The sequence below is a fragment of the Dysidea avara genome, chromosome 11 (assembly GCF_963678975.1).
Source record: "Dysidea avara chromosome 11, odDysAvar1.4, whole genome shotgun sequence".
In the NCBI taxonomy this organism is placed as follows: Eukaryota; Metazoa; Porifera; class Demospongiae; order Dictyoceratida; family Dysideidae; genus Dysidea; species Dysidea avara.
In genome coordinates, this window is record NC_089282.1 from 11720461 (window position 1) to 11733316 (window position 12856).

At 37.2% G+C, this 12856-nt stretch overlaps 1 protein-coding gene across 3 annotated transcripts; it reads right to left on the minus strand.

Annotated features, from left to right (window-relative positions):
• Window positions 1–219: 219 nt before the first annotated feature.
• LOC136239580 (structural maintenance of chromosomes protein 5-like) lies at window positions 220–10945 on the minus strand. 3 transcript variants are annotated; one of them, XM_066030333.1, is made up of 29 exons: window positions 10838–10945; window positions 10245–10314; window positions 8923–9031; window positions 8576–8717; window positions 8362–8517; window positions 8252–8314; window positions 8132–8194; window positions 8004–8075; window positions 7815–7955; window positions 7049–7496; window positions 6752–6918; window positions 4939–5052; window positions 4779–4888; window positions 3370–3502; window positions 2937–2990; window positions 2828–2889; window positions 2594–2663; window positions 2461–2541; window positions 2343–2401; window positions 2209–2281; window positions 1983–2156; window positions 1804–1929; window positions 1639–1734; window positions 1533–1586; window positions 1412–1473; window positions 1131–1242; window positions 722–898; window positions 541–636; window positions 220–494 (listed from the first exon to the last, which is right to left on the minus strand). In XM_066030333.1, the coding sequence occupies exons 1-29, from the start codon at window positions 10859–10861 to the stop codon at window positions 336–338; spliced, it is 3267 nt and encodes a 1088-aa protein (XP_065886405.1). In that variant the 5' UTR covers window positions 10862–10945; the 3' UTR covers window positions 220–335. The 3 variants fall into 3 exon arrangements, 2 of the variants coding, with proteins under 2 accessions (XP_065886405.1, XP_065886406.1); XM_066030334.1 differs by lacking the exons at window positions 220–494; window positions 541–636; window positions 1131–1242 and having other exon boundaries at window positions 728–898; XR_010693522.1 differs by lacking the exons at window positions 220–494; window positions 541–636; window positions 722–898 and having other exon boundaries at window positions 1187–1242; window positions 1412–1488.
• Window positions 10946–12856: the final 1911 nt, after the last annotated feature.

Genomic DNA, 12856 nt, shown 5'->3' on the forward strand with positions numbered 1-12856 from the left:
ATATCTTGCTCACAAAGAATTTTCTTAGCCTGGCAATGCAGTAAGTGGATAGCTTAGCACCTTTTTTACATGTACAAATTTTTGTAGTTTACATAGTTTTTCTTTCTTTCTTAACACAGATCTCCTTATGGGGTGGTCGCAGCATGAGACCGAGTTCTCATCTTAACAATAATTGTATTGTATATATTACATGCCTCCTCATTAATTTTAATGTCCGCATTCATTTGAATGATAGTTTTCTCTTTACCATTGCTGATATTAAAGTACAAGGTTATAACTATCTATGGTCGCAAGAATATAAACAATTGAGTTACAGTGGGTTAAAAGGAATTTGCTCAAAGGATAACAATTACTTCTCTCTCTTCTTCCTCATACATAGAACTAGCAGTGTCTATGAATTTACTAAATTTCCACTGATGAAATGGATTCATTTCAGCACCATTGGCAATGATGTGTACTTTGACTGATGAAGAATAGTCCAAGTTTTTGAGTAACTGAAGAGACAACAGTGAACATTATTTAATAAAGTATTCCAAGTACCTTAGGTGTGAGAATGAAATACTGAGAACTGTTAGGCTGGTTGACCAACGATACAACTAAATTGAAAATCCTGCGTTCATTGACTGGGTCCATACCCTGCATATATGAGATGTAACAGTCAAAATGAATGCATACATATGAACATGTACATGTATACATACACCATGTTCACTGCACACACCTGGTTAATTTCATCAACAGCTCTGAAAGGAGATGATGTGATGCCTTGTAGTGCCATTAGGTATAACATGGTGGAAACATTTCTCTCCCCCCCACTCTGTCGACGTGTGGTCAATACTTGTAGGTCCTCTTCAGGGCGGAATTTCACCTTGATGGCTATCCCATACTTGCTAAAATCCTATAAAATCCATACTTTCAATCACATACAGTAGAACCTCTCTTAACAAACTCCCCAAATTAAGGATACAATAGAAAAAACCTCTATAAGGACAAAAATTTTGGTCCCAACAGGTCTCGTAAATACATTTTTTACCTCTGAAAGAGGAAAACCTCTATATTACAGCAAAAAGTGGCCAAAAATTCTGGGTCCCAAAATGTCTGTAATAGAGAGGTTCCACTGTACCACTTACATTGTCTTTGTCTTCCAACAAGCTGACCTCTCCAGCACAACCCATGCTTCTAAAGAACTTTGAAAATTTCTCATCCACTTGACAAATTAGACTCTTCAAAGAGTCAAGCCACCTGGAAAAGACTTGAAATTGTGAGTTAACTCCTAGCTAAAAATGCATAATGTATACAAAGTGGAAATATAGTACCCCGCAAGACTGATAATTATTACTGCATAGGACATGCACTTATCTGAGGATCGACACTATAGTTTATAGAAATTTTAGTACTGTATAATTATTACTTGTCCTTCATCTCTTCCATCTGCTCCGTATAATCAGTGTACTTGTTCTGAAGTTCATTCACCTAACAGTTCACCAACTACTTATGATTCCATACACAAGGACTGCTATACTACAACGTACTTCTTGTTTAAGTAGCTTTATTTCCTCTCTCCTCTGATTATACTGTTCCATACACTAAAGGAATACAAACTATACAACAAACATGTAGGTACACACAGTTACATACTCCAGTATCCACACTACGGCACATTTCGGCTTTTATCTGATACTCATGCATTAGTTTCTCTACTTCCTCCAAGTCATTTGGAAAACTATTATATTGCTGTTGACGAAGTTGGCATGATAAGATTACACTAAATACATATATATATATATATATATATATATATACTTGCTGCTTTTCAGGAGGGATATCACTGTGGTTGGTTAATCCTGACAACTTCTGTGCCTGAAGCAGGAGTTGCTTTCCTCTCTCTTTTGTATCATCAGCTATTCTCTTGGCTTCATTTAACTGAGCCTTGTATTACAAGAAGATAATGGAAAGGATTCCTTTGAAATTGCTATAGCTACCTCTGCTTCCTCTAAATGATGCTTTGCTTCCACATGAGATCTCTGCACTTGTTCCTTCTGCATAACCACAGCCTGTTGTTGTACATGGGCAAAGGTATACTCCCTTTGATCAGTGGTAAGGCTATAAACTAGAGCAGCTATCCTCTGCATGCATTCCACTTGATCATGTCGCAGCTGTATGTTTATACTGTTATTAGCAAAGTTGTGAAGTGACTGTATACCTCACCTTCAAGACAGTTTGCTTGCATGTATCTTCTTCAGCCACTAAATCAATTGCACTGTTTTCTAATTCACTCAGTCTGTGACAACAAAAAGTAGCTCAAGGCTATACCATCATGCAATTAATAATCTTAAACTTACCGTATTCGCATAGTATTAACTGTGCTAGTTAGTTTTGCCTTTTCTCGTGTGCTGTTAGTCTAATGATAAAGTGAACAGAAGTACGACTGCATATAAAGGAAGGTAGATCAGAGTAAACCTTTCTTTTTCTAAGTGCCTTAATACGTTTCTTTGCCTTTCCTTCAATTTCACAAAGGTCTATAACAACCTTTTCATCATTCTATATAATCAACACCTAAAATGGTTTGTCATTTCCTCAGCAAACAACTCACCCCATCTTTAGTCTTTGGCTTTGTTTCAACTTTAATGCCATCTTGGGGAAACCCCAAATATTCTGAATCACTAGTAGCACACACCATATTACAATGGAGGGGACACACACACACACACACACACACACACACACACACACACACACACACACACACACACACACACACACACACACACACACACACACACACACACACACACACACACACACACACACACACACACACACTCACCATAGGAATTGTAGTACAGTACTCTTAACTTGACTATCATATTGGCTAATAACAATAGTAACCTGTACAAGTCAGGCGTGTAAATGGCAACACGCTAACTGATACTAACATGATCTGATGAAGTAAAAAATATTCTGACTCTATCACTAATCTCATCCACCACCTAAACAAATACATCAATGAGTCATAGCTATGGAATTGATAGCTAATCCAAAACAGCTGAGCTGCGAACAAAGACTACACAAATTTATTGACATAAATATGTATGTACTACTACTGCACAGCTATTTCTTGGCTTCCACCCTTTGATATCACATCTGTTTCAAGCTAACCCGCTGTACTCTTTTTTTCACAGCATAGCTGTTTTGGATTAGATTTGTAGCTGTATACTGCAGCCCCAAAGCTGACTTACAGCCAGCTTTTGGGCTTGTTTTGTCTTTAACAAGACTAAATGATACTGCTAGTATGTTTGTAACAACATAATCTGCGTATGTCAGATCAGCTTTGTTAATTGGCTAGTACACATCTTAATTTTCACATACTCTTGTAATCTGTTCAGGTGACATATCTTTAGCCACCAAGACATTATGGAGGTAGTGATACTTGCAGAGAACTCTCAGTGTGGGAGCAGGTGCATCTATCAAGTTGATCATGCACTGATCAAACCCATATGGTCTAGAGAAGAATAACATACAACATCTGACACATATGAAACTTGGTCAGGAAGATTACCATCATCACAATAGAACAAAATCACTTATTCAGTTTAACGCATGAAAGTTAGCATTAAAGTTCTCAAATACAAACATTTTGGTTATAAAATTATAAAATGTTTCATAGGGCATTTACTCCATACAAGCCACCGTTGGATGTGATGTAAATTATTCTTGATCATCAAAAACTGACGAGACACAAAGTCAATGTACAAAAAATCAAAACAGTGTCTAGACAATTCGAACTTCCCTTAAAGATCACCTTAATTGGCCAATCACCTCTGCATATAGCAGCCATGTGACTATGGTCCCATCTGATTCCCAATTAGTTTGTACAATAATGGTTTGCAATAAGCGGTCACCTTTGTAATAAGTATATTAACAGCCAGCTTAGGTAGTCCCACAAAGAGCACTTCGCTATATTATAGTCAGTTCACATTCATCCCAGCCTCTGTCAAATACAGTAATATCACAGAGGTGAACACGTGCTCTCTCTCAATGGTTTTGTACTGGAACAATCATGTTTTCAAGCTGTAAACATGTTTGCATGCCGACTCATAACTCAACTTGTCCTTGCTCATATCAAAGCGATTGTTTGACAAACTAAACAGTTCAGGCTTTACAGCACATTGGGGAGCTCGTCCATCAAACAACTATTTCGTAGAATAATAGATGACTGGAAAACCTACCTATTAAAACAATCGAATCTCCCACTGTTGATCAGTTTTTAGCTAAATTATGTATTTGTAACTATTGCTAGTGATTTTATGAGATGGTCCCCTGGACATATCAGTAGCCCTGTCTGTCCAGTAACAAAAACAAAATAAAATTTGGGCTCAGGTGAACGTGAACTAACTATAGGGCCTCTCACAAAACGGCCAGCCACAATTAGTGAGTAAACTAGCAGAACAAGCTTGCAACCACCTTGTACACCACAGAATTTAATCAACCCTATTCACAAGCATATTCATAAGATTGTGTAACCAGTTCAGCGTCTTCATAAAACAAGCTGCATTAGCTGCCTCCAGAGCTCTTGCTAATTCTTCTGCTATGTTAAGTGGTGTACTTAAAAGTGTAATGCATGCGTAACCTTGAAGCTACTTCCATACCACAATTTGGAAAGTTCCTGGAGTCTTGATAAATGTCACTTACCTCTCTAAAAGGGCCAAATATTCTTGGCTTGAAGGTGACCGCTTTTAGACAGGTTACATTGGTATAAGTTACCTCATTTACCTTACCTCATTTCATCAATACTGTACAATGGTGTGTAACTACTGATGTCTCCTGAACTACTAATCGCCTTAGGATCTAGTATTACATCAACTGATTGCTGCAATTTCTCGCTCACCTAACCACACAGCTGGAATAAAGTATGCATTGTACAGCAGAGGAACATACTTCTCTTTTTAGTTTAATCATATCTTCTTCTGTCTGGGCAACAAAGGAGAATTTGTGCTGATTGTTTAAGAAACCTTCAACTTGTTTCAGATACTGCTGATCCCTACAATTAGCCTGTGTAATACAGAAACAAGTTGTACATACTTTGTGTTCTTCAGGGATTCAGCTATTGAGTCAGCCACCATTTAATACATACGATATAGATCACAGTCCTAACAGAATACCCAAAAGCATACTAGAGATGCACCGATGTAGAAATTTACTGCTAACTAATATACTGGCTACAGGGTTACCAATTCTGATACATTATAGTACTGCATGGTTTGCATCTGAACACAAAAGACTGTAAATATGATATTTAAAAAATCGTGATTACCAAAACCCAAAAGATCTGTGAAAAGGCAGTGACAAAAAAGATCTGGGCAAAGAAACGAAATATTTTCCAAATCAAAATTTGAACCTTTTGACATTGTTGGGTTGACATTTCAAGGTTTGCTTTCTGTCTTAACAGTGCTGTTAAGACAATCCACACAAAACAGCCAAGCTGTGAAAAATGATGCCGCCTTCAAAAGTAAAAGGTAGCGACCAAGAATGGTGCAATGATGCTAATTTTTACAATGGGTATTAAAATTTATTAGCTAGTATTAAAATTTAGTAACATCTATTGGCCACTACCTTTGATTTTACAGTTTTTTTCACCCAGGCTTTTGAAGGCCACACCATTTTTCACAGCTTGGCTGCTTTTGTGTGGATTTCACTTCCCCCAAACCAGCCTATGGCTGGTTTTTTGCTCACATTTCTTTTTTTCTATGCAGACACAATGATGATTATTGAAGACAGACTTGTAAATGTATTGTATTGCATTCAATATTTAGTAATATTATTGCAATACTCTAATAGAATGCACATTTTTTAAGGACTTCCAATAGAACATACATAGAATGTTCTAGAAAAATCTAGTACTTCTATTGGTAGATCTATGAAATTACAAACACTTATTTATAAGCTAGAATTTTCATTTGTAAAGCAGAAATTAAGTGAGCTGATCAGCCAAGATAGCGGTGGTTCATTGGTTAAGGATGAGGGTGTTAGTTATGGAGGTCCCTGGTTCGAACTTTGGTAAGTCTTTTTCCAGCATTTTTTGTGTACCCTTTTTACCCAGCGGTGAATGCTCTATTAGAGTATCTCTATCACACAATTTTACACTTGTTTTATAACTTTGTACTGATGTCTATAACGGTGCATCTCGAAAGCATATTATTCAGAACGATATAATAGTGTTTTACTGTGTTGAGCAATATATTACTTATCACTCATTACTGCCACACTATATATAACTTGGCTAACTAGTACTACTTCTCAAGATCTTAAACTGTCTTGTTTTGTTCAAGCTGTTCACTCATCCATCTGCTAGTGCAAAAACTGCTACTATTAAAGTATAGCTCATCACTCTTAATAACTGACTACTAAACAAAGCTACATTGCTGAATTCCAAACTTATGAACACATGTGTTCAGAAGACAGTTTAGCATATTTCGTCATAATGCAAATACTTTGTTACACAACATTATTATAGTAACTCGCTAGTTAAGTAATACATTAGACTTCGTTAGGTAACAATATTACTGTAACACATGTAACAACTCCTTACTTCAGTAATGCATTACTTGTATAAAGTAACTACATGTTACATAATACATACAAGAAATGTAGTGTGTAACATTATTTTTCATGAAGTAAAAATATTATGCAATGCAAATATTATGCGATGCATTACATATCGCATTACGTGCAACACTGGTGTTTTACTTACCACTAAAATCATTGGTTCAATTATTGTATGTTGAAAACAACTTTGATTCATTCTTAACCACTGAACAACATTGTAACATTCCTTGTTCTCTCCCCAGAGGGTCTGCAAACGTATGTTTCCTTTACCACTGAACAATTGTTTCAGCTCTTCACTATTTTCATTATCCACTGAAAAAAAGAGAAGATAAGTGTTATACACCAAAGATGTTTGATATACCCTGTAAACTAGTTGATGTTATGCTAGTTATAAAAACCAGGCACCCTATTCCCACATACGTAAAAGGTAAGAAAGACTTACAATCACTTTCCTCTTCATCCTCATCTTTATGCAATGTGAAATCAATCACATCTGTCATATCCGCCTCTTCTGCAGGCTGACATTCCTCCATAGGTGCCATTGTAGCCAACAAGTGCTCCATCTCTTCAACCTCTGTCCTTTTGCGCACTAATTTACTTTGCCGCTGGTGTTCCTGAATCCTTTTATCCACAAATCCATCCTCTGCTTGATCGATCTCATTCTCCAACTGGTTTAACATATCTCTTCCTTTCTGAATCTCTTTCAAAGTGTCATTAACTTTCTTCTTGCACTCTTGTTCATTCTTACTGAAAAACATTATAACAGTGTCCAGATGTTTCATTTGATTCTCCAGCAACTCATGTTCATCATGAATTCTCTTCCACACACTCTCAATTTTATTCTTGTTCTTCTTTTTCTCCAAATGTTGCTTCCTAGCAACTCCATAAAACTAGCATGTAAGAAATGAAAGATTTAGCCACACAGTGCACAAAAATTACTACAAAAAGACAGACACGTAGAAGCAGGTACAACAGACAAATTAACAGGACTAAACTAAACTTTTGTATCTCTGTATCCTTTACTGTTCCGTTAGGACTATACACTATCATTGGGAACAACTAGCACAATTCATATACGTACGTATCTGAAGTTGGATGTGGAACAATCACAAAACAATGAAAAGACTACAATACGGCACTGGGCAGAAGTGGTGTACGTATCAAAATCTGAGTAGTTACACAGTGCTTCCTCCTCAAAACCAACATACCATCCAACTTTTCTTTTCTCTCAAAATTTTTAAACAAGTAGCGGCATGCTGTCCTTCTCTAGACTGAGACACATCATTTTCAATCATTTGGTTATCTCTTGTTTTCTTCTCCATTAATTCCTCCTTCTCCTTGAGTACCTTCTGTAAATACAAAACATATTAACAAGTGAGCCTAACACTGTCACTTACATAGATATCTTTGTGACCAGTTTTCATGCTCTTCAATTTCTGATGCAACTCAAACATTTCAGTAGTGCCAACCTATATAACCCACAGCATTAAGATCTTTCTCTTAAAATGTATAAGGTTTGGCTTACTGTTTTTTCTGTTTCTTCTAACACTTCGTAGCAGTTCATCCTCGCAAACTCAACCACCATATCCTGTGAAACAATGACACAAGATAATTTTGGAATCCACAAAGAAAAATGCAACACTACCTGAGGCAAGAACTGACACTTATTTGCTATTTGTACATTCATGTCACTAACAACCTCCTTAACCTGGTAAGAAGAAGATATTAGTGGAGAATCTGTTACAATTTTCTTACCTCTTTCAGTTGACTGCTCTTACCATTTAGTATCCAGGTAGAGCTATTATTATCACAATGGATTTTCCTCCGAATAATAGGGTTGTGCCCAGATGGATTAAACAATTCTATTTCAATAAATGCTTCAGATTTGCCATACTTCACAAAATCTTTTAACTAATGATACAAAAGACAAGATACAGTGTTAAGAGAAATGTCAATTCAAGGTACTGACCTCTTTTGCTCTCCCTAGCAAATTGGGGTGGCCTGCCAGTCCCAAACATATTCCACACATAATACTGGACTTGCCAGATCCATTAGCACCAGCTATCACATTCAGTTTAGCTCCAGGGATCAACTCTACATCATCAAATGTCCTACAATACAAGAGGAAGACATGTAAAGCTATAGTTTCCTAGAAACATTTAGTCTTGTTAAATTTTTGCAAGAAGGATTCTGTGCATAAAACATTAGGTCTACCGGTTTAGAAGATAAAAGAATTTATACGTTTAGTAAACAACACAAACTACAACACAAAAAATTGTATCTTTGAAAATTCTATCTGCACAGTACAACTCTTACAGAAAATTGTGAAGTCTGATTCTGAAAATTGAGCCTTTCGGGTATTCTCCCTTTGGCTTTTTTTCAGCTGCTCCTGCTGGTGATTCTGTTTTGGGACGTTTTATTCCACCTACATGTAGCGAGGTGAAAGAATATAACATACTTCATTGGTTTATTCTCTAATGCATGCAATTCTATAGGCAAAAAATTGATGTACTTAGAGGCTATGTCAGGAGTGCTCAAATATAGTAAACATGTATTTCATGATCCCATTGTTTTTAAAAATATTCTTTGGTCCCAAACATGGCCATATGCAGGGTATCATCAACCACTCACTAAATCTAATTCTGCTCTACCTGTCAGTAGTTCTTTTAAAACATTTCACTTAGGGTGTCTCTAAAACACTTGTAACGTGCCATGTTGTAACAAATTAAGGCATAACTTTGCTGCCAGGGTCATTTCCAAGGTTTGCTTAACTTATAAAATATGGAAAAATACAAATGTGTAGTGACCTGTCAGCTACGGTCGCAGGCCAACTGCAGCAAGTCACTGGCTACCGTAGACACTCTGATTCAAGCAATAACACAGGCAGTTTGTGGCTGTATGGAAACCAGCCTTTACAATATTGTAACAATGAACACAATAACCATGTTTGTAAAACTGTCTCCGCTGTAGGGGACAAGAAACAGAATTTAATTTATTCTTTTATATTCCACACCAGTATTAACACTTTATGGCTGCTTTATTAACTGCTAGCACCTGTTAACTTAACCAGGTACAGCCCAGCTGGATCCTGAGTACTTGCCCTGCAGTACTTATGAGCTCCCGAATACCTTCTAGCAGATAAAGAAGGTTGTTTATTATCACTACTACAATTATTACCAAGAGTAAATATTAGGCAACACAAACACCATCCAATCAACACGAATCAGTTGTACTTGGAGGCATTAATTTGATCAAAGCTGAACATGTTTTTACAGGCTATATACATTGTCAGTCTTCACATTATGAACTCTTCACTATCAAGCCTTAACTTTATTATGAACTCTTGTTATTATTATACCCTTTGTCCCAGGGTGACTGCACCTTAAAAGGTACTGGCTTACATGGTATTATCAAGAGTTAATATTATTAACTCTTGGTATTATAAATACCAAACTATCCTTCCTCCACACACAGATACACCTAATGTTTTCAGACACTATTTCAGGAAACCACAAACCAGGTTTGCACCCACACCCAGCTTGATATAATCACACCTGAGCAATCATTATATGAATCATAACTGCTAACTATTTACTTAAACTTTATTGAGTAACAATGTACCTAGTAAGTTTACTTACGTTTATCATCTTGACATGGTGGCATGACAGGTGATAGTGCAGAGGAGAAAAGAGACTGACTGCCATTCAGCTGAAACACAAAAGATAATGTTTCAACTGACGTTGCAAACAATATACCACGCACACATACATAGTTTGACTTGTATTTTATTTTTTAGACATTCTGGGACATTTTCACTTGTATATTAATTTACTAAGTGCACAGTCTTCCAAGCTCAACATTTGAGAAAGTGAAAATGTCCCTTCTAACCACACAGAACTTGTATAAGTTCACCACAGTTCACTGTGGGGTGAAAAGTTTGACAACACAACTACACAAGATACCAAATAGGCTACATGGAAGGTCTGGAGGCAGCTGGGCATTGCCCCTCCCCTTCTTACATGTATTTTGTTTACAATGACAAGGAAGTAATTAGCTATAACAAACAGCTAGTATGTATTCGAATATCTCCTCAACGAGTTTGAGTTCGGAATAGAGCCGTACAGATACGCATCACCACGCACAGTACCGGACCCAATGCAGACTTCATCATACAAGTTTTAATTAACGCTGTTCCTATAATTCAACCCTTAACTAACTACAGCACACTTACCGAAGTTTCAGCCATAGTACACATAACCCTGGTGGACTGTCGAGAAACAGAAAATAAATACACTCGGCTCTCCGAATATACTGCGTGAATATGTAAGAGTATGGAACCTGAAGTAGCGCCGCCCGCCACCATAATAATTTTTATAAATTGCGGGAGTCTAAGAGTATACAAGCAATAATACTAGTACTATTATTGATATACTCTGCTCCCCAGTGTTGGTGCCAATGGAAAAGTATATTACTTTATAAGAAAGGGAACCCAACCTCTCCCAAACCGGCACTTCCGTCCCATCATGACTCAGTTCTGTCTTTGGGAAACTCTTTCATCGAATGCTATCTATTCGTTCAGCCAATAAGTTTGGTTTGAACAACAAATTGTTAGACCCCTCAGTTCAGAAGGGTTTTTCTCTACGGAGTGAATGGTACAATGGAGCATATAGCTATTCAGTACTGAGGATATTACCAGAGCTACTAAGAATCCCATTGTTATGTCATTTCTTGACCTGAAGAATGTTTTTGAGTCAGTATGTCATCAATACCTCTTTGATATTTTGCAGTACATCAAGTTACCTTCTGTTATCTCATACATTAGCTACCAGCTGCTTTTCAAAACTGTCAGCATATGTGTCCAGCTGTGGGAACACTACAATATTTTCTATACACCAAGGAGTCTTCCAGGGTTATACCTATTGTTCAACTTAGTAATTAATCCATTGTTAGCTTATCTCTCCACATCAGAGTATTGTGGCTACTCTGCTCAACTACAGGCTGTTAACTCCATTGGGCTGCCTCCTATGGAGGCTCCAATCTATGTGTTACGCCCATTATGGTCTGACTCCTCCGATGACTCACCGACTAGATGGTATAGAGCAAATGTGATCTCCTATCACTGTGATGGCTCCTGTGACCTAGTTTATAATACTGGTGACACTGAACAGTCTGTGAATTTTTACAATGTAGACTGCTTGGTGCTACATGATGCAGGCAGATATATATCGCAAAGTAGCTATATTGTTCTGATATACCTTTTACCCAGCCATCAACCACTAATAATGCTGCTGCTGTTCTGCCTAAAATTTGCTATTCATCAATGCATAGAGCAAAGGGATTTACTGATGACTTGACTGTCATCTCTAAAGATGTCAAATCTCATCAGCAAGTTTTATCATCACTAGTCTCAAAGGAAATGGACAATCATATGTTTTGAGTTCCAGCCTCAGAAGCGTATATCTCTGAACTTCAATGGTCACCATATGGTTTCCTCCACAGTGTTCTCAATGGCAGATGGTAAGTTTCTAGGTCACACTATCAGTGTTTCTCCAAATATTGCTCAAAAGACTGCTTCTGCCAACATGAAACAACAAATCTTACAGTTCTCACAACATGTTGATAAGTGTTCTATTTGGAGTGAATATAAGGTATGGATTTTGAAAAACTTTGTATCTTCTGTTTTACATTTTCATTTCGCTGTTGAGAGGCTTACTGTGTTTCTTCAGGACAGTCATCAATATTGAAGTTTGTGAAGAGTTGGTTGAACCTCCCCCAAAATTGCACTCCTGGAACTGTTTTTCACCCGGATGTGTTGAATCTCCCCAGTCAGCTAAGCTGTCATACTTTCTGGCTATTGAACAGTCAGTTGACCCCTTACCTAACAATTATAAACTCTATGCTGACCTTCTAAGATATCTTGCTAGTATCTGCCCTCATATTCCAACCAATCTTTTCTCCTCCCTTAGCAGACCTGACTTAGTGTTGGTTTCCAATAATTCCATCTGTTTGTTCAAACTAACTATCCCCATCAATACCCAGCAACATCTTTTGGCTGCTAAAACTCGGAAGGAAGATCGGTATGGTTGTTCACAATGTGACCTTCAGCTTTCTGGCTTATCTGTTAATCTCATTTCCATTGAGATTGGTTGTTTAGGTCACTTTATGCCAGACACAATTGCCTAAGTGGCCAATGCTTGTGAAATGACAAAGAAGACTGTAAGATCCCTGTTTGAGCAGGCTGCCTGCATTG